Source organism: Microtus oregoni, unplaced genomic scaffold, assembly GCF_018167655.1.
Source record: "Microtus oregoni isolate MIOR12 unplaced genomic scaffold, Mior012 000038F_ref0000394, whole genome shotgun sequence".
Lineage (NCBI taxonomy): Eukaryota > Metazoa > Chordata > Mammalia > Rodentia > Cricetidae > Microtus > Microtus oregoni.
This window is the reverse complement of record NW_024543097.1, coordinates 24,637,433-24,663,377: the sequence shown is the minus strand read 5'-3', so window position 1 is coordinate 24,663,377 and position 25,945 is coordinate 24,637,433. Positions and strand designations below refer to the sequence as shown.

At 44.0% G+C, this 25,945-nt stretch overlaps 1 protein-coding gene across 2 annotated transcripts; it reads left to right on the top strand.

Moving 5' to 3' along the window:
• Positions 1–1,990: 1,990 nt before the first annotated feature.
• On the top strand, positions 1,991–25,931 carry LOC121433338 (ankyrin repeat and SOCS box protein 1). 2 transcript variants are annotated; one of them, XM_041631701.1, is made up of 5 exons: positions 1,991–2,057; positions 5,743–5,884; positions 8,590–8,892; positions 20,735–21,120; positions 23,381–25,931. In XM_041631701.1, exons 1-5 carry the CDS (start codon positions 2,009–2,011, stop codon positions 23,506–23,508), a joined length of 1,008 nt encoding a protein of 335 aa, XP_041487635.1. In that variant the 5' UTR covers positions 1,991–2,008; the 3' UTR covers positions 23,509–25,931. The 2 variants fall into 2 exon arrangements, with proteins under 2 accessions (XP_041487635.1, XP_041487636.1); XM_041631702.1 differs by lacking the exon at positions 8,590–8,892.
• Positions 25,932–25,945: the final 14 nt, after the last annotated feature.

The following is a 25,945-nucleotide window of genomic DNA, read 5'->3' as shown; positions in this document are numbered from 1 at the left end:
TCCTTCTGAGGTAGGATAGAGAGGGAAATTATGGGGTCGTGAGGAGGATGAGGAGCCCCCTCATTCAGGAATTTGGTTGAAGCCTCTGGCCTACAGAGAAGCAGGAATTTCGGCACAAGCAATGGCTCAAGGCCTTCCCTCCTCCAATAAATCTGCAGTTTCTAGGACTCTCACCAGAAACTTGATTTACGGGAAAGGACATGTACAAAACTCCGTACACAACCAGTGGCTCCTGGTTTTACTTTTTCAGATTATAATTCCATCCAAGGCACATCTGAAGCCACCCTATAATCTCATATATACATACACATATAGTTTTGGAGTAACCTTTTGAGATCTAAGCTGAGAGTCATCAAAATGGTGTATGTAGCTAGTGCTAAGGTTTGGGACTCCCTTGAGCTACACTTGGGTACGTCTTAATACTCTCTTCTAAGTCTTGTGGTTAAATCTATGTTAAAATATCTTTAATAAAACCTCAGATTTGCTTTTACTAGTTCTAGAATTCTTGTCTGAGTCAAAGCCATGAATCCAGTTTGGCCTGAGTTGCAGTCTCTATGAGAAAAAAGGGACATTCTCTGGCTCGGGTGACAGCAAGGAGTTTTATCTGTTCCCTTACCACAGGAACTCCCTCTTCTAGCCACAACCTGGTATCCACTATTCCGTTTCTGTTTCTACCAAGTTGATTCCTTTAGTGACCTCCTACGAGTGCACGATTTCTTCTTTATAGGTGGCTTATTTTACTGGGCACAGTGTCCTCCAGGGTTGTCCATACTGTAGCCCGGGACCGAGACTTTTTAAGGCTGTGTGGATAGTCCACAGGGCCACATTTTGATGTGTATTTATCCGTCCGTGCACATCTGGGTGGTTTTACACTCGAGACATCCGAACTAGGGATTTGTAGTTGTGGAGTAGAGCGGTAAGGCTGGGCCACCTGGCTCTCTTCCCTGCAGCGTCACTGGTGTCACCTGTATCTCACGCCAGCAGCGCTCTCTGCTGTTATCAAGCCCAAACACCACCGCAGGAGTCTCTTCTCTTTCCCTTCAACACCCTCGATGCCCATGGCTCCAGGCTGCCCCACCCAGCTCTACAGACCTGGGTAGCTGAGCCAGCCTGGCGTGAGGATATGTGGGGGTACTTATGGGTTATTAGCTCTCAGCTGGTGTGCCATGACCACACAAAGATGCAGATAAGTCACAACTACCGTGACTCTCCTCCACCTCAACGCACGGCGGGGCGCTTCTGTCTCCTTAAGGCGCTGCCTTCCCGGCTCCCTGGAGTCCTTCCCCTGCAAGAGACTTTTCCCTAAGTCGCGAGGGAGAGATCGGAAGGACCCGACGGCGTCCAAGCTTAAGAGCTGTTCAGAAAGCGACGCCCACGGTGCGACCGGGGTAAAATCGAGAGTGCTTGGGGAAAGTCACTCGGTCAACACGCCTCGCCAGGCTACAAGCACGGCTGGCTCCATGGAGATATTCTGGGCTGCACTCGACTTACACCACTTTACAAGTCACCGACTCGGAAGGCACCGTCGGGAGCCGCACGGTAAAGACCGGTGCCAGGCGCTGCCTCGAGTCTACACGACCTTCCGCCGCCGCGCGGGGCCGAGAACGTTCTACTCGGCCGCAGCGGCCACGCCCACGTCCCGCCTTTTCCCCGTGGTGGGGACAGAACCTGCCAATCAGAAGTTCCTGAAGCATGCAAATAAGCCTCCGCCCCCAGGGGAAAGGCGTTTCCCTAGACTTGCAGCTTCCTTCGCAGACGCCGCCTCGCAGTTTTGTCTTCCATCCAGCACGGCGCTCAAGTCCGTTAGCTAGGCCGGAAGTGGAGACCCGAGCGCCCCGCTGGCGGAGCCGGAAGTGCGCTAGCGAGGCGCTTACTGGCCGGAAGCCGAGCCCCGGACACGCCCACCTGCCGTTGGCGTCGCAGGTGTACCTCAGACACTTTGACGGCGTCGCCGAGGAGGCGGCTGGACCACTGTGGGGTCCAGGCGGAGGCCGAGGGCCGAGTCGGCATGGCGGAGGGCGGGAGCCCCGAAGGGCGGGCCGGCCCGAGGGCCGCAGGTAACGTGAGCGGCTTGGGGTGGTGGGGAACGGGGGCTGCGTCTCTGGATCAGTCAGAATGACGCTCTGGCGTCCAGCGCCCGTGTCCTACGTCCCCGCCGGCCAGGTCTGCGGAGCCGCACCCGGGGTCAGTTAGTGGACGTCAGGCATCGTGGGGCCCAGGGCGCTACCCCCGCTCTCGGCCTCCCGTGGTCAACCCTCTCGCGGGATTTTTTTCTTTCCAAAGTTGGTCTTGTAACTGCCACCCTGTTAGCCGATCCTAGTCAGTGACCACAGCCGTGACACGGAGCACGGATCCTCTTCCAGGTCTGAGCACACTGGTCAGGAAAGGTCCTCAGAGGTCGGCCCGCTGTAGGGCAGGCTCCTTTTCCTCATCCCGTCCTGCCAGTCAGCGCCTCGTAGCCACTGGACACCCCCTACCCCCCTTGACGACCATGCTGTCCCCAGAGAGCCTGCCAGTGACACAGCGCTTACAGCGGCGCTTGACCCACCTACCTGCAGAGAAAGACTGACGTTCGTCATCTGCCCCAGCATCTCCACTTTGCCGTACTGCCACTGTGAAACCGAGAATTCCCAGGAGAGGAACTTCCTGGTGCGAAGTCCCACATGGGGTCTTTCTGAGAGTGCCATGCGTGTGGTAGGGACCTTGCTGTGCCCATCTCTGGTCTTGGAGAGGCGCTTGTTTTGTTCAGGGAACTCTTTTAGGTATCAAAATCTCAGAAGGCCGCACAAATGACAGTCTTGTCCTCCCTCCCTCCATCAAGTCAACAGGCTTTATTTATTTATTTAATTTATTTATTTACTGTTGGCTTGGCTCACGAGGTTATCAGGGTGACCTGAAAAGGCTAGACAAAGCCTTTGCCACTCAAAACTTTGGTTGGCTTTGACTTTGATCTCAGGGACAGACAAGATCTCCGAGTGGACTGCTCTGTCATGCAGGAGTGTCATGGGAGACACTCATGGGGTGGGTAAAAGACAGCTATTCCTTAGTGTGGAGAAGGGTCCTGTAAAAGAATCTATCTGGTTTTGGCCTTTCAGTACCTGTTTTGTTAGTGTGTCCAGCTCGGGGTGGAGAGACTGGTCTTGAGTGCTATCGGGGGTAGTTGTGTTGTCACTGGAATGGAAAATCCGAAAAACACAAACATGAAGTGGCCTTTGACTCTAGAATTGGGGGAATTTCTGAGGGTGCCCTGGTCCCGGGCTGGTAGCCTTGAAGAGAGATGAGCAAAGAGAGGTCCAAAGAGCTGATCAAGTCCTCTGGTGCCCACTTTCTTGACACATCTGTTTCTTCCCCAACTTTGGCTTTGGACTTGTATATCCATCGGTAACTGCATTGTACTTGTGGAGGGCAATGATTGGAGGAGGACCTGGATGGAGCCTTAAAGAGCAGTTTCTGGGCTTGATGCCCACCTGTTGATGTGCAGCAGCACATCAGGTTGTGGGATCCGAAGGAGCCACGTAGGTGTTTGTGAACCTTGTGTTGCCATTAGCCTTTTTGTCTTCCCCCTTCAGTGGACTTTCAGATCCTGGAGGGTAAGGATGCCCACCTACTCATCAGCACACTGTCCCTTTAGGAGAGTCTTGTATTCGGTAGGGACTCAAAGGACATTCTGTTTGAATATGAAAACAACATCTAGAAAAAGCCTGTTTGTGAAGGGTATGCTTTAGAATGATGCCTGGTCACATGCTAGGACATCATCACAGGGTGGGAAACTTGTATCGCAGCAGTTAGAATTTGTGCTGTTTTTATAACACCTTTTGATGCAAGTTTTTATAAAACATCAGTCTCCTGGAGTTAAGTTTGGACTTTGATGTGAGCAGCGATGCAGATGTTTCCAAGCAGGTGATTAATTGTACAAATGTTCTCCATTAACTACATTTCTCTCTCTGCTTTTGATGCCTGGTTTTGTGTTGCTATTGTTTTGTTTTGTTTTTGTTCAGTTTGGTGAGAGTTTTGTTATCTAGTATGATAGAGTTTTTTTCCACCCCATTATTTTGTTTGTTTGTTTGTTTTTTGTTTTTTAAGATAGGGTTTCTTTGGCTGTCCTCCAACTCACTCTGTAGATCAGGCTGGCCTTGAACTCACAGAGATCCACCTGCTCTGCCTCCCAAATGCTAGGATTAAAAGGAGTGTGCCACCACGCCCATTATTCTTACTAAAACAAAAAACAATTCTCCCTTATGTATATCTACAAATAAATTTTGGAATATTTTTGGCATATCCCGTATTAAATTTCTGAAGAGACTGGCTACATTTTATTTATGGGTAACCTTGGGAATTCTTTTATATTGAATCTTCTCATTCTAGTACATAATACGTATGGTTTTTCTATTTAGTCCTCTTTATTTTTTGTTATATAGGCTGTACTTGTATTTATGCATTTACTTTTTAGTTTTTTACTTAGTTATAATTTTTCTATTTCTTTTTGTGCGTGTGTGTGCACATGTATATGTGGAGGTCAGAGGTCAACATTTAGTGTTATCCACCTTATTTTTGAAACAAGGTTTCTCACTGCATATGGAGTTTGCAGATTTGGATTTAGCTAGACTGGCTGCTAGCCAGCCCAGAGATCCACAGCCCTAGGGAGCCTCCTGTTTCTACCCCTGGTAGAACTACAGGCGTGTGCAACTGGTCTTGGCTTTTTATATGAGTGTTGGGGATCTGAGCTTAAGGGCTGGTGTTGGCATGGCAAGTACTACTAATTGAGACATCTTGAAGTGTAATTTTTATACAATGTTACATTTGAGACTTTTCCTGTTATTTTCATTGCTACAACAAAATACCTGAGATAGGATAACTATAAAGAAAAGTGATTTATTTAGTTCAGTCTTAGAGGCTGAATTTCATGGTGCAGGTTCTGATGTAGGTACCTCGAGGCAGACACCAGTGGAGGAACTGTGATCTCCTGGCTAACCAGGAAGCCAGAGTCTAGGTGGGGCAGGTTTCATGTTCTTATAATTACCCTCTGATAAGACCTCTCCAGGATCCCAGGAGAAATTCTGCAGACCTGCAGGAAGACACTTTCCCACTGACCCTGTGGCCCATGTGATGCCACACTGGTTAAAGAGCTGTGTTGTCTCTCAGCACTACCATACTGGGCAGGCCTCTAACACACGGACCTCTGTAGATGCAGTAGTATTCTGCTGAGGTTTTTCTTCTCTAGACACCTTTGTTGTTGTTTCTCAGAGCAGCAGGGTGGGAAACTCACCTACCTTCTGTATAGCAACTCTTGTTTGGCCCTTGGTTTTTAGTAACCAGCTGTCTTTGTAGTAAAGGAGATGGCTGCCATTCTCCTTTCAGATGCCCCATTTTAAAGATGGTCTTAGATACTTGGGATAAATTAGAGTAATTACATGCTAGAATTTTTGGCGTAATATTTTCGATTTTAATTTGGCAGTACTTTATGTAGAATCTTCTATGCTATAAAGTTCCTGTTGGCTCATTGTTCCATTGCTCCCCAGTCGATCACATGGACTAGGACATTTTTTTTTTCTTTTTAGAAAAAGAATTTTATCAGGCTTGGTGTCAGGGATGGCTAGTTTGATAAGGGAAACCCTACAGGTTTTCTGGGAATTTGAAAGTTCCTGTGTGGCTGGGCAGGAAGGAGCCTCTGCAGAAGGCGTCCTATTTGGTTGGCCTTGCTAATGGTTTCCCACACTGATAGGAGCCCCTCTCTTCATGCAGGTCCTAATCTGAAGGAGTGGCTGAGGGAACAGTTCTGTGACCATCCACTAGAGCACTGTGAAGATACAAGGCTCCATGATGCAGCCTATGTAGGGGACCTCCAGACCCTCAGGAATCTACTGCAAGAGGAGAGCTACCGGAGGTGAGTGTCCCTGCTGGGGCTGGTAGCAGGTATTAGCCTGTGGGTCTTCAGGAGACTGAAATTTGTGGTTTGGATTGCCGATTAAGACTGATGCTGCAGGAATGCCTTTTGATTTTATTGGAGGGACAAAAAGAAGAATTACTGGTGGCCGGGTACTGTGGGCAGGTGTCCCTGGGTTCAAGTCTGGCTTTGTGATTGACCTTTGTGTTTTCTGGTAATTTGTTCTATCTAGGCATTAGTTTCCTCAGTGTTTTTCTTGAAGGCAATGTTAGAGATGTCAGTAGTGGCCTTGCCCCTCAAAGTCCCCTATGGCTCTTTAAAATAAAAAAAAAAGATGTTTTATTTAAAACGGGGTCTCACTATGTAGCCTTGGCTGGATCAGAATTTATTATGTATACGAGGATGGCCTCAAATTCACAGAGATCAGCCTGTCTCTGTGCTCTAAGTGCTAAGATTAAAGAAAGGTGTGCACCAACCACTATGCCTGACTATTTTATTCATTTAAATTATGTGTGTATGGGGGACGGGTGGGTATGTGCATGTAAATACAGGTGGCCACAGGGTCCTGAAGAGGGAAGTCATCCCTTGAAATTAGGTGATTGTGAGCCACCTGATGTGGGTGCTGGGAATCGAACTCAGGTCCTTTGAGAGTGTCACATGCCCTTAACCATTGAGCCATCTCTTCATCCTTTCTCCAATGGCTCTTTAGCCAGAGTAGTCCTTTTTCTACAACTACTTTATTGCCATTCCTTTGATGTTCTCATTTTCACTTCTCAGGTCTGTAGTGATCAGCCATAGGCCAGCTGACTTCCCACTGTAGGGATGTGGTGGTGCCATCTCCTTTGTTTTCTTTTCCTGGCCTCCTGATTACAAAATCCTTCCAGTTACTGAGTCCTGGATCTTCTTTTAAAGCTGAGAGTCTTGCCCTGTCTCCCTGTGCAGGATGCTAGGAGAGCACCCATCATTTTCTCTGGGGGCTCCTTGAGTACTTTGTCTGAATGATATTGAATACAAATGAAACTGGACTTCATACTTCTGTGTTTTTACTTTGCCTGGAGGAGTGGACGCAGTGGATTGATGGAAGTCTCTGTGGGAGACCTACACTACTGCCTTTGTGTAGACAATTCCCAAGTAAAGGATTCCTAACCAGCCAGGAGTGTGCTCCTTTCTTATATTTTTGGTTGTGAGCCTAGCCTTTAACGGCTGAGCCATCTCTCCAGCCCAATGTGCTCCTTTCTTATCCTTCTGATGTCTTAGCATTATTTCATAGAGCACAGGCTGGAGAGATGACTTAGCAGTTAGAGCACTTGTTGCTCTCACAGAGGACCCAGTTTCAATTCTCAGCACTCACATGAGACATCCTCTTCTGACTTCTGCAGGCACCAAGCATGCATATGGCACAAAAAAATATGTACAGGCAAAACATCCATATGTGAAATAAAATGAATAAACCTAATAAAACCAAGCACAAAATTTAAATTTATTTAATGTGGCTCAAGCCCCTGAAAGACTTAAGCATACAGACAGAGCAGTAGAATGAAAGAGTTCAGTGAAGTTCCTATTGTGCTCCCCTTCCCTCTCCCTGTCCCCTCTCCTCTCCTTGTCCTCTTCTCTCTCTTCCCTTTTTCTCCCCTTTCCCCTATTTCTTCCTTCACATTTGGCCCTTATGTAGTTTAATAGCCTAGGCTGGCTTTGAACTCCAGACCCTTCTACCCCTGCCTCCCCCTCCTGAGTTCTAGATTATTGGCCCATGCCACCACACTGGCTCCTTTCTTAAACTCAGGGTTCATGAATGTCCTTTTTCTTTAACATTTTCTTTTGCTGTCCATGTCTCTGGTGGTGAGTTCTGGAGGGTTCCTGGACTTTATTGGCCCGTATCAGCCTATATATGACTGGAGGTGGAACACCAGGACTGGTTTAGAGAGACACTGCCTATGGGATGGTCCTTAGTTTCTGCTTCAGTGTGGAAGCTGAGGTTAAACACACCTTGGTTTCTGACCTGGAGGGTCAGTGGACAGCATAAATACTTTTCTGGTGGTCATACTGTCTGAGAGCTGTGTCTGGACAGTTGGCTGCCACTGCTGGCCAAGAATGCTGCCCCCATAATCTTAATGATCTCCTAGACTCTCAGTTATTCTGGGTCAGGGTAGGAGGAGATAGATTACTACTATTGATTGTCTTTATCTGGAGAGGATTCCAGCATTGGACCTTTATAGGTGGTCACTAGTAAGAGGGCGTGCATGGCCCTTCCTGTCCTGCCCTGTGTTCCTGATGGATCTATATAAGTATTGTAGAGGAATAGGCGTTGAAATGTAGGTTAGGTATCTAAGAACTAGAAATCTCAGTTTTAGTGCTGATTATTTTGCTGAAGCCCCTAGTTTCCTTGTCACTGGACCCCAAATGCCTATTTTCTCTGCTTAAGTTCAGCAGGACAATTGTGGAAGCATTTCAGGACATAGAACACAAAGGGCTGGAAATGTAGCTCAGGGGTAGAGTGTTTGCATAATGTGTACAAGATCCTGGGTTTGATGCTTAGCACCATGAGACAGAAAACAGAACACAGGTGAAGGTATTCCAAAACTGGGGGGTTGGCATTGGCTACCTAAATAGCTGTCTTTCTTGGGAGCCTTTGCCAGTGTGAGAAGAGGGAGAACCGCTCATTTGCCTGGGGTGACTCTCATAAGCTCCCTGTGTTCCCCATATAGCCGCATCAATGAAAAGTCTGTCTGGTGCTGTGGCTGGCTCCCCTGTACACCACTGAGAATCGCAGCCACTGCAGGCCATGGGAACTGTGTGGACTTCCTCATACGCAAAGGAGCCGAGGTGGACCTAGTGGATGTCAAGGGGCAGACTGCCCTGTATGTGGCTGTAGTGAATGGGCACCTGGAGAGCACTGAGATCCTTTTAGAAGCTGGTGCTGACCCCAATGGCAGCCGGCACCACCGCAGCACTCCTGTCTACCATGCCTCTCGCGTGGGTAGGGATGACATCCTGAAGGCTCTTATCAGGTCAGTACTGCCTGTTTCTCTACTTGGTTTTTTTCTACTTTAAGAGTGTGCTTGTTAGAGGACTTGGAAGGACTGCTTCATTAGTGCCCTTCTTTGCTTTCTCACCCACTGATACCTTATGCTTACTGTTATTTTTCTTAACTTTTTGAGTTGTGTGCTTATTTATTTTTAACAATGTAAACTTTCTTTTATTTCTTTATTTCTTTATTCAGTGTTCTGCCTGCATGTATCCCTGCAGGCCAGAAGAGGGCATCAAATCTCATTACAGATGGTTGTGAGCAGATATGGCTGCTGGGAATTGAACTCAGGACCTTTGGAAGAGCAGGCAAAGCTCTTAACCACTGAGCCATCTCTCCAGCCCAACAATGTAAACTTTCAATGAAATTTACCTTCATTTATAGCTTTGGCCATATCCTCTAAAGTCCCCTCTTTCTTTCTTTCTTTCTTTCTTTCTTTCTTTCTTTCTTTCTTTCTTTCTTTAATTTTACATGCCAGTCCCAAGTCTCCCTCCCTCTTCTCCTCCCGCTCCCCCCATCTTCCCCCCACCCTACTCCCCATCTGCTCCTCAGAGAAGGGTAAGGCCTCCCTGGGAAGTCAACTAAGTCTATTCCATCACTTTGTTGAGACAGGGCCAAGTTGTGCCCCACCCCCAGTGCCTAGGCTAGCAAGGTATCTCTTGTAGAGAATGGGCCCCCACAAAGCCAGTTTATACATTAGCATCCTTATTCTTGAAATATTAAAAAAAATTTCGTGTGTGTGTACCATGTGTGGGTACCAGAAGGGGGTATCAGATCCCCTGGAGTTGTTACAGGTATTTGTGGGCCATATGATGTGGGTGCTGGGAACTGAACTTGGTCCTCTGCAAGTGCAGCAAATGCTTAACTGGTGAGACATCTCTCCAGCCTCCAAAGCTCAATTTTTTAAATAGCTATAGTTGAGGTTGATTTCTTCTTTGTTCTTAGAGTTTTGGAAGAGGATTCTGTAATAACAGTGAAGTTTTTCATTATTGATGCCCCTCACACACATTGTTATGAATGCTTGCATGGTGTGTTAACCTAAGTTCTATTCTTCAGGATCCCCATTTTTTTCTTTGCCATCAAAGCAGCCAAAATTTAGAGAAATGTGTAAGTCTGTAATTACTGTTGTGACTTTTGTCAGTTGCCTCTGCATTTCAATTAGATTTTGAGCTGAGTGTTGTGATTTAATTATATTGATATTACATTTCCTTTTGTTTGAACGAGCTTTTGTTCTCCCCTTTTATACTTTGAGTAGCATCTTTCCACCCTAGATGTCTTATTCATCCCTTAATGTGGAGGCCAGCTAGTTCTAGGGTGGGCTAGTGTAGCTTAGGTAGCTAGTTTGCTCTTAGTGAGAGGGTAGTTGTTATCATAGAACCTTCATCCAGTAACTGAGGGGAGCAGATGCAGAGATCCACAGCTAAGCACTGGGCCAAACACCTGGAATCCAGTCATAAACAGGGAGGAGCGATATTATGAACAAAGGGACTAAGACTGTGATGGGGAAACCCACAGAAGCAGCTGACCCAAGCAAGTGTGAGTTCACTGACTCCAGACTGACAGGTGGGAAACCAGCATAAGACAAACTAGGGCCTCTGAATGTGAGTGACAGTTGTGTGGCTTGGGCAGTTTATGGGGCCACTAACAATAGAACGGGATTTATCCCTAATGCATAAACTGGCTCTTTGGAGCCCATTCCCTATGGAGGGATACCTTGCTCAGCCTAGATACAGGGGGAGGGCCTTGGTCCTGCGGCTGGTGATCTGACAGGTGACAGACTTTGTTGACTGTCCATGGGAGGCCTCACCCTCTCTGAGGAGTGGATGGGGGGTGGGATGGGGAGAAGGTAGGGGAGTTGAAGGATGGGAGGGAGAGGGAACTGGGATTGGTATGTAAAATAAGATTGATTTAAAAAAAAATGAGTTGGAAGCTTTTCTATGATTAGGATTTTACAATTTATCACTGTTAATTTAAGTCTTAAAATTTGTATTGAAGATTTAGTTTAAGAGCCTTTAGCATCAAATATCAAACTTATATAAATAAATACAGTCTCCCCCCCCCCCCCCAAAAAAAAAGAAAAGAAGCAGGTAAAAGTTCCCTTGTAGAAGAGTGCCAGCAGTGGTTTCTCAACTAGGTTCTGGAAGTATATTTTTCCAAAAGGGTTATATACTAATCAGCTACAGATTAAAGATAAATGATCGAGGAAGTTTTAAATTAGAGGGTGATAAAGTTTGGGCTTCAAAGAAACTCATCTAGTCATTTCTAGCATGGCTATATAAACTACCTTGAATTCATGCTTTTGCATCTTAGAGAATTTAAGGCATTAATGTGGAAATGTTTTTTTAATTTTTTTGTTTTGTTTTTTGCTTTTTGAGACAGGATTTCTCTTGATAACAGCCTTGGCTGTCCTGGAACTCACTCTGTAGACCAGACTGGCCTCAAACTCACAAAGATCTGCCTGCCTCTGGATTAAAGGTGTGCACCACCACTGCCTGGCTATATTTTTGAATTTTTTATATTTGTGTGTTTGTGTGTGTACATACGCATGTTCATGCACATTCCATAGTATGCCTGTGGAGGTCAGGGGATAACTTGTGGGAGCTGGTTTTCTCTTTCCACTATATGGGTTCCAGGGATGGAACTCAAATCATCAGGCTTGGCAGGAAGATCCTTTGCACACTGGAAATGTTTTTGAGTAGGATCAGTTAATGAAATTCCATTTTAGTTCAGAAATCCCTGTGGACATTTCAGATGATATATCCTGTTTCCTCTGTGGAGCACAGGGCACTACTCTGGCAAGCAAGCATATTAACGTATTATTTTATTTAAAATTTCCCTATATTCTAAACTTTATGATGATTGACTTTTAGAAAATGGAAGCTTGCTGGGTGTAGTGATGAACACTTTTAATATCAGCACTGGGGAGGTAGAGGCAGGTAGAGCTCTATGAGTTTGAGGCCAGCCTGGTCTACATAGCAAGTTCTAGGCCAGTCGGGTACATGATGAGACCTTGTCTAAAAACAAGCAAGCAGGCAAGCAAGCAAGCAAGCAAGCAAGCAAGCAAACAAACAGCCAAAAATAACAAAGACAAAAATGGAAATGGTACTGGTAAGTTACTAAATGGGTAATATCATCAAAATAAAACCCAAACTTCCCGGCCTGTCTGTATCACTTTTCCTGTAGGCATGCCTTTCATCTTTCATTATTGCCATTTTCTGGCTCTCTGTAAGGTACTTCCTTTTTTTGTTGGTAAATTCCCTTGCTCTACATTGCTGATATTTTAGGATAGAAGGTAAGAAATGATGTTTCTGTGTGTTCAAGGTTATATTGACTTGTTCAGCTGTTTTGGGTGTGTAGAGATAATAAAAGCAATAGAGAAATTTAGAAAATATTTAGGATTAAAATGAACTGGATCCTATTCAGTATATTTTTATGAGTTTCAAAAACTGTCTTTCCTATTGCTCAATAGGTACCAGATTGTTACACTGTCACCCAAGATTGTTTTTTAATTAATTAATTAATTTATTAAAGATTTCTGCTTCCTCCCCACCACCGCCTCCCATTTCCCTCCCCCTCCCCCAATCAAGTTCCCCTCCCTCATCAGCCCGAAGAGCAATCAGGGTTCCCTGCCCTGTGGGAAGTCCAAGGACCACCCACGTCCTTCCAGGTCTAGTTAGGTGAGCATCCAAACTGCCTAGGCTCCCACAAAGCCAGTATGTGCAGTAGGATCAAAACCCAGTGCCATTGTTCTTGAGTTCTCAGTAGTCCTCAATGTCCTCTATGTTCAGCGAGTCCGGTTTTATCCTATGCTTTTTCACATCCAGGCCAGCTGGCTTTGGTGAGTTCCCGATAGAACATCCCCATTGTCTCAGTGTGTGGGTGTACCCCTCGTGGTCCTGAGTTCCTTGCTTGTGCTCTTTCTCCTTCTGCTCCTAATTTGGACCTTGGGATTTCAGTCCGGTGCTACAATGTGGGTCTCTGACTCTGTCTCCTTTCATCTCCTGATGAAGGTTAATATCCAGGAGGATGACTATATGTTTTTCTTTGGGTTCACCTTCTTATTTAGCTTCTCTAGGATCACAAATTATAGGCTCATTGTCCTTTATTTATGGCTAGAAACCAAATATGAGTGAGTACATCCCATGTTCCTCTTTTTGGGTCTGGCTTACCTCACTCAGGACAGTGTTTTCTATTTCCATCCATTTGCATGCAAAATTCAAGAAGTCCTTGTTTTTTACTGCTGAGTAGTACTCTAATATGTATATATTCCATACTTTCTTCATCCATTCTTCCATTGAAGAGCATCTAGGTTGTTTCCAGGTTCTGGCTATTACAACCAATGCTGCTATGAACATAGTTGAGCATATACTTTTGTTGTATGATAGGGCCTCTCTTGGGTATATTCCCAAGAGTGGTATTGCTGGGTCCGGGGGTAGGTTGATCCCGAATTCCTGAGAAACCGCCACACTGCTTTCCAAAGTGGTTGCACAAGTTTGCAATCCCACCAGCAATGGATGAGTGTACCCCTTCCTCCACAACCTCTCCAGCAAAGGCTATCATTGGTGTTTCTGAGTTTAGCCATTCTGACAGGTGTAAGATGGTATCTTAAAGTTGTCTTGATTTGCATTTCCCTGATTGCTAAGGAAGTTGAGCATGACCTTAAGTTTCTTTTGGCCATTTGAACTTCTTCTGTCGAGAATTCTCTGTTCAGCTCAGTGCCCCATTTTATAATTGGGTTGATCAGCATTTTACAGTCTAGTTTCTTGAGTTCTTTATATATTTTGGAGATCAGACCTTTGTCAGTTGCGGGGTTGGTGAAGATCTTCTCCCAGTCAGTGGGTTGCCTTTTTCTCTTAGTGACAGTGTCCTTTGCTTTACAGAAGCTTCTCAGTCTCAGGAGGTCCCATTTATTCAATGAGGCCCTTAATGTCTGTGCTGCTGGGGTTATACGTAGGAAGTGGTCTCCTGTGCCCATGTATTGTAGAGTACTTCCCACTTCTATCAGGTTCAGTGTGTTCAGACTGATATTGAGGTCTTCAATCCATTTGGACTTGAGTTTTGTGCATGGTGATAGATATGGATTTATTTTCATTCTTCTACAGATTGACATCTAGTTATGCCAGCACAATTTGTTGAAGATGCTCTCTTTTTTCCATTGCATACTTTTAGCTCCTTTATCGAAAATCAGGTGTTCATAGGTTTGTGGGTTAAAGTCCGGGTCTTCTATTCGATTCCATTGGTCGATTTCTCTGTTTTTATGCCAATACCAAGCTGTTTTCAATACTGTAGCTCTGTAGTAGAGTTTGAAGTCAGGGATGGTAATGCCTCCAGATGATCCTTTGTTGTATAAGATTGTTTTGGCTATCCTAGGTTTTTTGTTTTTCCATTTAAAGTTGATTATTGTCTTCTCCAGGTCTGTGAAGAATTTTGATGGGATTTTGATGGGGATTGCATTGAATCTATAGATTGCTTTTGGTAGAATTGCCATTTTTACTATGTTGATCCTCCCAATCCAAGAGCAAGGGAGATCCTTCCATTTTCTGGTGTCCTCTTCAATTTCTTTCTGCAAAGACTTAAAGTTCTTGTCAAATAGATCTTTCACTTCCTTGGTCAGAGTTACCCCAAGATATTTTATGCTATTTGTGGCTATCGTGAAAGGTGATGCTTCTCTGATTTCCCTCTCTGCTTCCTTATCCTTAGTATATAGGAAGGCAACTGATTTTTTGGAGTTGATCTTGTATCCTGCCACATTACTAAAGGTGTTTTTCAGCTGTAAGAGTTCTTTGGTAGAGTTTTTGGGGTCCTTTATGTATACTATCATATCATCTGCAAATAACGAAAGCTTTTCTTCTTCCTTTCCAATATGAATCCCCTTAATCCCCTTATGTTGTCTTATTGCTATTGTTAGAACTTCAAGCACTATATTGAAGAGGTATGGAGAGAGTGGACAGCCTTTTCGTGTTCCTGATTTTAGTGGGATGGCTTTGAGTTTTTCTCCATTTAATTTAATGTTAGCTGTCGGCTTGCTGTAGATAGCTTTTATTATATTTAGATATTACCCTTGTATCCCTAATCTCTCCAAGACCTTTATCATAAAGGGGTGTTGAATTTTGTCGAATGCTTTTTCAGCATCTAATGAAATGATCATATGGTTTTTTTCTTTCAGTTTATTTATATGGTGGATTACATTGATAGATTTGAGTATGTTGAACCAGCCCTGCATCTCTGGGATGAAGCCTACTTGATCATAATGGATAATTTTTCTCTAATGTGTTCTTGGATTCGGTTTGCCAGTATTTTATTGAGAATTTTTGCGTTGATGTTCATGAGTGATATAGGCCTGTAGTTCTCTTTCTTGGTTGTCACCCAAAGATTATAAACAATCTGGAAGACATGCCCCTAATAAGGAAGGAAGAACTGTATGAGACATAGATTTCCTTTTGCTAGTTGAAAAGTGACGTGAGTGAACAGTTTTCTGCTTGTATTCTCCTCTCACTCCTAGAGAGTCTCAGAGCACAAGTAAGGCTTTATTTGTAAAGGAGTCAATAAAGAATATTTGCCTTGTGTGTCCCCAGGCCTGGGCTGCCCCAAAGAAGCACTTTTGATTCCAGTTCCTTTAGTCACCTGAAGTGGTAAAGAGAGATTGTGAAGCAGGACTGCTGGCTGAGACTGTTGGCTGTCTGTCATCCAGGCAGGGAAAATGGTATTATCCCATCTTTCCTGGACCCCGAGTATCAGTCCCCACAAGTTGAGTCCCTGTGTATTGTCATTTCCTGTTCCAAGTGAAATACTCAGGTGATGACACAGTTTGTGAGACACGCCAGAGAGGGCTTAAGTAGACAGGTGACTGAGGTGACAGATAGGTGACTGGTTTGCCACTGTAGAGGATCCTATTGGGCAGGAATCTTGCAGAAGTAAGTCCTGCTGTCATTGATCCTGTTTCTCCTGCCTTTCATTTTGATTCTTAGATGATAGTGGTGTCTGCCAGGTTTTTCATTGTAAAGCTGCTCTTCCCTTTGTAACTAGTATTTTGTTGGGAGTCATTTTGCAAAATGACTCCCAACAAAATACTAGTTATATATATATATATGCCGTGCGTTTCATTTAGTGTAGACTTATGGTTTCTTGTCCAGTGGAGTTACAATACATCATTGTTACTTTGATGATCACATTAATGTTACTAGTGGCTTAGGCCAGCTTTGTGTGCTTTTGACATGTCCCTACTGCTTGGTGAACACATCCTTACTTTCTCACATAACAGGATAGTCTAAGCTCATTGTAGACTTTCCTGAGTCAGTCCTGGAGTAAGTCCTACAGAGTCCAGTCTACTTTCAGTGAAGAATCTGTGCAGAAACAAAGATCTAAGCTGGGCAGAGAAGCAGAGGTCTGTTATATAGTTATTTGAAAGATTGCCACCAGTTTGTACAACAAACTGTGTGTTTCTTTTTTCTGTCTCAAAAAAGAAACCAAGACCTGAAATGAAGTACTTTTAGGAGTGTGTTCTACTCTGGAAGCATTGCTGTTCCTTACCTGGAGCTGAGGGTGTGTGTCCATATTACTTCCTGTTCCCATCATACGCTGTCTGTACTTAATCTGCATCTCTTCCTGCCTCCCCTCACTTCTTCTTGTCCCATTTGGGCTCCACTGCCTTATGCCAAGCCCCTGTCCTTAGCAGGTACCTTGCTTGCCTTGTTAGGACTCTGCCCCCTGAGCCAGGCTACCCTCCCTGTTGCAGCTGGCTGACCCCTGGTTAGTGTAAAACAGATAGGTAGTTTGCACTTGCCCTCAGGCAACTCTAAATGCTGTATATTTGGGGGTTTATGGAGCATGCCAAGGGCAGGCAAAAAAGACTATCTGTGGGTCCTTCAGCACCTATACCTAGTGAGAGATCTTCATAACATCAGCTCTAGGAAATCGCTTACTTATTGCTGTGCACCTACCTTCTGGGCAGGGCTGCATGATGCTACCCTGCTGGGAAGCTATGCTTCCTGTGTAGGTCCTCAGGTCCTTGCAGTTAAATCTGATGCTGGGATTATCTCCACTAATCCAGTCTAGACTGTCTGAAAGAAGACTCATCATATTGGGGAGCATAATGTGGTTGACCAGTTATGGATGTACTTGGGTTTGTTGGTTCCTTTTTGTTCTCACATTTTAGTGGTTGCTTCACCATGTAAAGTGTTTGCATGGTTCCAACTGTAATCTACACAACAAGGGATATTGGAAAAGGTCTAACTTCTAACCTTGTCTCATTGTCCTGATCTCTCCTTTCCCTCTAGGTAAACATTTACAAAGGTCTATGATTTGTCCTTCACTTTTACAAATGAGTAAATGTATGTGTGTGGCTGAGTATTCTATATTTGCACATGAAAACCTGTAAGATCAGTATAAACTGCACACTTTTCTTATCTCACCTTTCTCACACATCCATGTGCTCTGGAAGACATTCCAGAGCTGTATCGAGCAACATTCCTCCTTCCCTTCATAGCTTCCCTGTTCTGCTTCTGAGGGATAAACCAGCCAGTCCCTGTTGGTAGTTTCCTGGCTCAGCTGTTAGGAACAGTTCATTAGTGCTCTAATGAATTGCATTGTGCACACATCATCTTAGTTTTGCAAATGTGTCTTGGGAACAAGTCCCAAGAAGTGTGGCGGATGGGTTCAAGGGTAAGTGTGTGTGTAATTTTGATAGAAGTACCAAATGTGTCTCCTCAGGGATTGTTCCAAAGAGTGATAGTTCTGTTTCTATTAAAGCACAGTCAGTAAACACTGGACTTCCCCACCCTACAGACACAAAGTAGAACCTTAGGGTACTTTTCAGTCTAACAAAATTTTGTTTATCTTGTGTGTGTGTGTATGTATGCGTATGTGCACTTCCATGGCATGGGGCATGCATGGGTGTGGTGGTCAGAGGACAACTCACAGAAGTTGGTTCTCTCTGTCCAGTGTCTTGGTACCAGGGGTTGAACTCAGGCCATCAGTCCTGACAAGGTTCTTTACCCACTGAGCCATTTCACCAGCCCCAGGTGGTAAGTTTGACCTAAATAATCTTTCCAGTTTCTATATGGTTTTATAGTTTATTTGTAAATTCTTTTTTTAAAATAAATTTCTTTTAAGATTTTATTTATTTATTATGTATACAACATTCTGCCTCCATGTATGCCTGCAGGCCAGAAGAGGGCACTTGATCTCATTACAAATGGTTGTGAGCCACCATGTGGTTGCTGGGAATTGAACTCAGGTCCTCTGGAAGAACAGTCAGTATTCTTAACCACTGAGCCGTCTCTCCAGCCCCCTTTATTTGTAAATTCTGGTCTGTTTGGAATTTATCTTGGTGTGCACTGTGATTAATGGATGTAACTCTCTCTTTTCCCATATGGATTTCCAATTTGGGACCTTGCCGGCTGTGGGAAAAAAGTATCAAAAAGTTTAAGACCAGGGCTTGTGACATGTGGGCCTGCTTGTTGGGGTTTCTGTCCTGCCCAGTTCCCACAGCCGGCAAGGTCCCAAAGAAAATCACACAGAGGTCTCCATAAGTAATATACTGATTGGCCCATTAGCTCAGGCTTTGTACTACCTCTTATAACTTATGTTAACCCATTATTCTTATCTATGTTAGCCACATGGCTTGGTACCTTTTTCATAAGGGCAGGTCACATCCTGCTTCTTCAGTGGTCTGGGCAGGACTAGGAGGAATGGGCTTCCTCCTTCCTAGAATTCTCTTGTTCTCATTGCCCTGCCTCTACTTCCTGTCTGGTTGACCTGCCTATACTTCCTGCCTGGCCAATCAATGTTTATTTAAAACATGATTGGCAGAATACAGACAATTCTCCCACACCAAGGGCTGGAGAGATGGTTCAGTGATTATGAGCACTTCCAGAGGACCTGGGTTCATTTCACTGCACTCAAATGAAAGCTCACAACTGTCTGTAGCTCCAGTTCCAGGGGGTCTAACATAAACATGTAGGCAAAACAGTAATGTACATAAAATAAAAATAAATCATTAAAAACATTTTTAAAAAGTTCAAAACTACTCTTCCCTCTTAAGATAGTTATTTACTGTATATACTTAATTTATGCTTGCAGTTGGGTCTGTTGTAAGATGTTGTATGAGTTTACATGGGTCTTCTGGCTCATCCACATGCTTGTGTTATAGTTTTATAGATCTTTATACTAAGCCCTTCTTATGGTGGCGCTATCTCTTCTGCATGGTTGCTTTGCTTTTGATCTTTTTTTTTTTAAATTTATTTATTTATTATGTATACATTATTCTGTGTGTATGCCTGCAGGCCAGAAGAGGGCACCAGACCTCATTACAGATGGTTGTGAGCCACCATGTGGTTGCTGGGAATTGAACTCAGGACCTTTGGAAGAGCAGGCAGTGCTCTTAACCTCTGAGCCATCTCTCCAGCCCTGCTTTTGATCTTGTTTCATCTTCCAGTGAGCTTTAGAACCAGTGTATTAGTTCCAGGGGTACTATTTATTTGTAATTAGCTTCAGTAGTTCAGTAGTTAATTTGATTCATAAAATCAACTTCAGGAAAATTTGTGAGATTCTGAGCCTCTTCTAGTGTTTGATATGTCTATTTCTTAGGTCTGTTCTTATAACTCTTATTTATTATGTTTATGTTTATATAGATCATTTAAAAATTATTTTGTTGTCATAATGGCTACTGCTTTTCTACTTAATCTTTAAGCTGGGCTTTTGTTTGTGTGTATATATATGTATATATATATGTATGTATGTATGTATATATGAAGGCTGTCATTTTAGTCTGTTATGTTAGTGAATTATCTTATTGCTTGTTGTTTATTCATTTCTTGTACACCTTTTTAGATTTTGTAATCCTTTCCTCTGAGCATAGAGAATGGTTCATTTCTTCCTTTCCAGCCTTGTTTATCTGATCGCCTTTGCCAGTTACACTCCTCATGCTTTCAGCATCGGCGTCACAGAGGCCACCATGTGGAGGGTCTGTGCTGTGCTTCCCTGTAGCAAGGGGTACTCTGGTACTTCCTGTGAAATAAGATGATGATTTCTGGCTTCAGAAAATGTATTTTATCACTTTAAGGAAATGGCTATCACTTTCTGTTTCATAGGATATTTTAAAACATGTATAACTCTTGGCTTTTGCCTTCTTGCATTATTAGTGTTAATCAGTATTTTTCCTTGAGATCCATTAATACAATATATTCTGTTAATGGAATTTCTAATATTAGAGTTAATTTTTAATTTTTAGGGTAATCCCATGAGTTTTTGGTACACTGCTTTCTAAATATGTATTTGGATTTTCTTTGTTATTATAATTTTTTGCTTATTGTAGATTTTAAAATTGAGTTGGGTTATTGTATTAGTTTTATAATGAATTTGAAAGTTTTTTTTTTCTTTTACCTCTGAAATTGTATAGTCTTGAATTATTTTATTTTGCAAAATCTGAAATACTTCCCTTTGGAATGTGCATGAATGGATTCCATGTTTTCATTTGTTGCTTTCTCTTGCTGGAAGTCATCCCTTGATACAACAGTAGAGTTTCTGCATGTAGTCTTGGCACATAGACAACTTAAAATACAACACTACTACAGGTGCTGTACTGTTGTAATCTATTGTCTAGACAGTAAGGACAGGAAAGTGACTGCACATGTTCCTTATTGGCTGAGTTTTCCCCTAAATATTTCTCAACAGTGGTTAGTTGAGTCTTTGGATATGGTTCCTGCAGGTAGACTGTGTATGACCTGTGGAGTCTCCAGAGGCTTCCTGTCAGATGCCTTCTTCAGAGTGCTAGACAGGCTCTGTGGTGTGAGTTTGACTTATAACTTATTTCTCTCTTTCTGTAGGTATGGGGCGGATGTTGATGTCAACCCTCACCTGACTCCTGACACCCAGACCCTTTTCACAAGGCGGCTTACCTCCTTGGTGGTCTGTCCTCTGTACATCAGTGCTGCCTACCATAACCTTCAGTGTTTCAGGCTCCTTCTGAAGGCTGGGGCAAATCCTGACTTCAATTGCAATGGTCCTGTCAACACACAGAAATTCTACAGGGGCTCCCCTGGGTGTGTTATGGATGCTGTCCTGCGCCATGGTTGTGAGGCTGCCTTTGTGAGCCTGCTGGTAGACTTTGGAGCCAACCTGAACCTGGTGAAGTGGGAATCACTGGGCCCAGAGGCAACAGGCAGAAGGAAGATGGACCCTGAGGCCTTGCAGGTCTTTAAAGAGGCCAGAAGTAAGTAGCCTGAGCTCAGTACTGTCTTGTGATCTGGAGTTGACTGAACCAGAGCACTGATTTCTCTTTCAGAGGAATCCTGATTCCCAGATGCTTACAGCTGTCTATAACTCTAGTTCTAGGAGACTCTCCTCTGGCTTTTGCAGGCACTTCATGAATATGGTGCCCAGACATACATGCATGCAAAACACCCATACACATGAAAATAAATAAATCTTAATTACAAAATAGCAACTCCCCCCCCCCCCCCCAAGAAATTCCAGTTAAAGCACTTAATTAAATAAAGCCTTCGGTTAGGACCAGTAGTTCTCCAGAGTGGCCGTTCAGAGAGAGAGAGAGAGGACAGAATGTAGGCTAGAGGACAGCCTTGGGTATTTCTCTCAGGCTAGCAGAACTGCGGGGATCTGCGTCCCTCGCTGCCCAGTGTTGGGATGACAGAATGTATACTACTCGGTTTCTCTGAGAGGTGAGTCCCTGTTCTTTCAGGGCAAGCTCTTTACCGACTGAACTCTCACCAGCTCCAGATGGTTATTTTGCCATTCCCAAACACCTAAAGCTGGTGCCAGAAATCTATAAAAGTAGATGTATGCTTTCAACGTTCTTAGAATTATGTTCTCTACCGTTTTGCTCTGCTTTTTGACCTCATTCTTAGCTAATGGTTTCTTTTTCACATTTTTTCTTTTTTACTTCTTTTTTTCTTAGTTTGTTTTTTTTTCTTAATTTGTCTCTTAGATCATTGTACCAAGTGAGGGGTTTCATCATGTCATTTTCTTTAATAATATTTTTAGTATATTTATTTATGTATGTGCGAGGGAATCATGCACATGCCATAGTATGGGTGTAGAGGTCAGAGGGAAGCTTACAGGAGTCTTTATGGGTTGAACTCAGGTAATTAAGTGTGGCAGTGGCATTCCTACTGAGCCATCCTGTTGACCCATCATGGTGTTCTCATTCATGGGTCATTTGTTTTATTCTTATTCATCTTTGCTTTCTCAGCCCTTTTTATATCTGACTTCACATGTATTTATTGAACAGTTATAAGCTCATTTTTTAGAGTTCTTTTTTTTTTTTTTAGTTCCCTTCAAACAGCCTTAGATTGAGTTCTGTGATAATCCAGTTTTTATTAAAATAAGATCTGGAGTTTGTGTAGAAGTTTGCCAAGGAATTAATAAGTGAGTGGCAAGAGAGTTTGAAATTTACCTGTGCTTGGGTTTGCTGTCAGTGCTCTCTGGAATTCAGAAATTGTCCTGTGTGTCTATCTTAATTTTTGCCTGGTGCCCTCTCTCCCTCACTCCAGCCATCCCGTCAGAGGATATCAGAATTGATAATCTTATATTCGGTCTCTTCTAGGAAGAATAATAAAAACCCAGATATTGGGGTTCAAGCTGAAGATCAGAAAAGCAAAGCAGCCAGCCACTGGCTCTTATCTCTACCTCAGACTGAAACAGGAGAGATCCTGTCTACATGAATCCTCAGTCTGAAGACTGAGTCTAAAACCTGTCTCCCCCTGTTTTATAATCCTCTCTCGTGCTGGGATTAAAGGCGTGCACCACCACTGCCTGGCCTCTATGGCTAACTAGTGTGGCTGCTGGGATTGAAGGTGTGCGCTACCACTGCCTGGCCTGTATGGCTGACTAGTGTGGCTGCTTTGCCCTCTGATCTTCAGACAAGCTTTATTTATTAAAACACAAATAATAGGCTCCTGTTGTCTCTTATTTCCCAAAGAACATTAATACCAGTGTATTTCTGTTGTCTATATCCAAGCCAGTTCATGGAAACATTTTGTTTAGCTCCAAGTTGCTGGCTGATGGCCAGGTGGGAAACAGGCTGAAAGAACGAAGCTGCTTGCATTCACAACGTTTTTCTTGTCGCCTTTTCTTCCTGAAGTAGGGCCTTGGCTGTATCTTTTTGATTTGGGGCAGGACTGCCAGCCTAATCTCTGAATTCAAGTACTACAAACTTGGTGTCCCCAGGCCTCCTTACCCCTGCTGGGACAGAGCAAGAGTGTGGGTCTTTTGCTCTCATCTTTGGGGTCTCCCGTGGACAGCCTTTTTTAGGGCACTGAGGATTACAGGAGGTGGGGCCATCAAATGCACTCATGCCTGGTTAGATGGAAGAAGATAGCAAGGCCTTCCTTGCCTCCGGGGCCTCCTTGGCTCTGAGATTAGGAATGCTATGTTAGTGCAGTTGTGCCCACCATAGTCAGCTTTGGCCATTTAGAACCAGGATGGAATAAACCTTTTCCCTTCACACTTTCCAGGTATTCCCAGGACCTTGCTGAGTTTGTGCCGTGTTGCTGTGAGAAGAGCTCTTGGCAAATACCGACTGCATCTGGTTCCCTCGCTGCCACTGCCAGACCCTATAAAGAAATTTCTGCTTTATGAGTAGAGTTCAGATGCAGCGTTGACTGCAGTGAGGAAGCCAATCATCTGCAGTGAAAGTTGACTCTTATATCCTGTGAAACATGTCCTGCGCTGCCAACTTGTTCCCTGACTGTCAGTGAAGAAGAAACAGCCATGTTCTCTTGAATTGTGATTCTGTCTCAGGTGCTTGGGCCATCAAACACTCCTTGAGTCACTGTCAACTGAGAGGAGGGGCATACAAACTTAATTTTGTTCTTCTTCAATATCTGTTCTGGATTTTTACTGTTATATATTAATGAAATGGGTTGTGAAATGTGTGCAGTATGGGTTGAACCTGCAAGCCTCGTGGTAGCCCTAGTGGGAAGCGTGTATCTTCCAAAGGTCTTTATGTTCTTGCTTTGCAATTAATTATTCTTTTAAGGCTTAATATCCAAACATGAAGAGAGTTTTGATAAGAAAACATGTAGGAAACACACACAGTCTGTTTTCCTGCCTGGGTTTGTCTGTATGTGCTGTTAGGTGCGTGTCCCTTCTTACTGCTGCAGCATTCTCTCTTGGAAGTGTCTTCATTCCAAGATGGTTTCTTGGCTGCATACACTGCCTGCTATCTCAGTGCATGGAGGTCCCAGCACAGTGTCCACAGTGCAGCACCTGTCCTGGCAAAGGTTTTCTGATAGACGTCTCACCCTGGGGATCTTCAGACAATGATTACCTTTAGGAGGCCCACCTAGAACTAGCCAGGAAGTGACTGCCCACATTCAGACCAGGGACCATCCCAATAGCACTCACTGCCACTTCTTACAGGATAAGATGACACTGGGGTGCTCTGTACAGATCCTCCCGTACAGAAAATGGGAACTGTATGGGCTACCTGGGTGGTTCCAGGCTAAGCAGTTCCTGCTGCTTGGTGCCCACCAGAGGCTGTGTCTCCCTCTTTCTGGTTCAGTGCCTTTGTGGGCAGTCCTAGAGATCTTTCCCCGTCCTGCCCAGGGTTGTTGGTGAGAGAGATGACTCAGTGCAGGTGTGAGGGTCATGGGCAGTTGGATCAGGAACTACGCATAGCCTTGAGCATCCTCGGGTTGCTCCTGTTTGGTGAAATTGCATTTTGTCATTTTGAAACCTCTTGGGACTATTGTGTGCATCTGTGGTGATTGTAGACTTGAGAATGTTTAGGGGCAAGCAGATGTTAGATCTGTTAAAATTTTGACCATGAAAGAAAACTAACTTGTAATGATACTTTACTGTTGAACCATCATGTGGTTTAGTGACCATCTGTGGATGGAGTTCCAAACCTCACCCCAGTGTCTCAGAATGGCCCTATGCAGCAACACCAAGCTGGCCAAAATGCACTACATGGAGTTCTAGTGGGCCTTGCCCCAGCCCTGGCCAGTGAGTACTGTGTCTGGGGAGGGAATGAGCTGGGCCAGAGCCTGTTCCTCCCCAACGTCCCCCAGCTGTTCTGTAGGGGGCCCAGGCCACATGAGTAGCATCCCCTGTGCTTATTATTTTCAGAATCTCAGCACTGTGAGGTTCTGCTGCTTGTTTAAAACTTGGAGCTGGCAAACCTGAATGCGAAACAGCATTGGTGCTGACTGAGGACACACCTCCTTGTTTCAGTAGCTCTATGAAAGTACTGCATTTTGTTGCTCTCAAGGAGGAGGTACAGGTAGGAAAGAGCAACACTATTGTGAGCACCCCAGGATCATGAGAGGTACCATGGGGAGCTGATGTGGCCTTGGTGAGGACTGCTGTTTACTCGACAGATTTCTGAGAGCTCTGGGTGTCTCCTTAGTGTGGAAATGTGGTAGGCCTGATGACACTACTGCCTTCTGACTGAGCTGGCCCTAGCAGAGGAGCTCAGTGGCCCAGAGGAAAGGGGCCTGAAGCTGTCCCTGCTTATCCAAGGGGGATCTGTGTGATTGTTGCTATTCCTGGGGCAGCCACTTGATTTAAACAGAGGTTTGTGCCTTGAGTCTTGGCCAGGCAGGCTGGAGTTTAGCCAGTGCTGATGCCTCAGAATTTATCTTTGTGTGTGCTTTTAGACATATTTTCAGAAACCTACCAATGTCATACATTTTGTAGCTATTGTACTCGCGATGTTTATCACTTTATTTATTTGCTTTTTTATTTATTCACACACTTATTTATTTATTTATTTGTTTGTTTATTTATTTATTTATTTATTTATATTCTTCTTCCCTGATTGTTTTGTTTTGACATTAGGTAAATTTAGGCAAAAATACTTTTTAAGTAGGTAATTAGCAATTTTCAAATGTTGGCCATTTCTGTTATCAGGCTTAAGGACCATCAGTTTGAAAGTTTTCCCTCTATTCTTTCGTGCATGATTTAAAAATTTTGTTGTTGTTTGTTTGTTTTGAGACAGGGTTTCTCTGTGAAACAGTCTTGGCTGTCCTAGAACTCGCTCTGTAGATCAGGCTGGCCTCAAACTCACTGAGATCCAC

Excerpts from the sequence above, each read along its gene's own strand:
- LOC121433338 (XM_041631701.1), top strand. The coding sequence starts at position 2,009 with ATGGCGGAGGGCGGGAGCCCCGAAGGGCGGGCCGGCCCGAGGGCCGCA. Across the intron at positions 2,058-5,742 it reads GGCCGGCCCGAGGGCCGCAG|GTCCTAATCTGAAGGAGTGG; the intron begins GTAACGTGAGCG and ends CTCTTCATGCAG. Across the intron at positions 8,893-20,734 it reads ATCCTGAAGGCTCTTATCAG|GTATGGGGCGGATGTTGATG; the intron begins GTCAGTACTGCC and ends CTCTTTCTGTAG.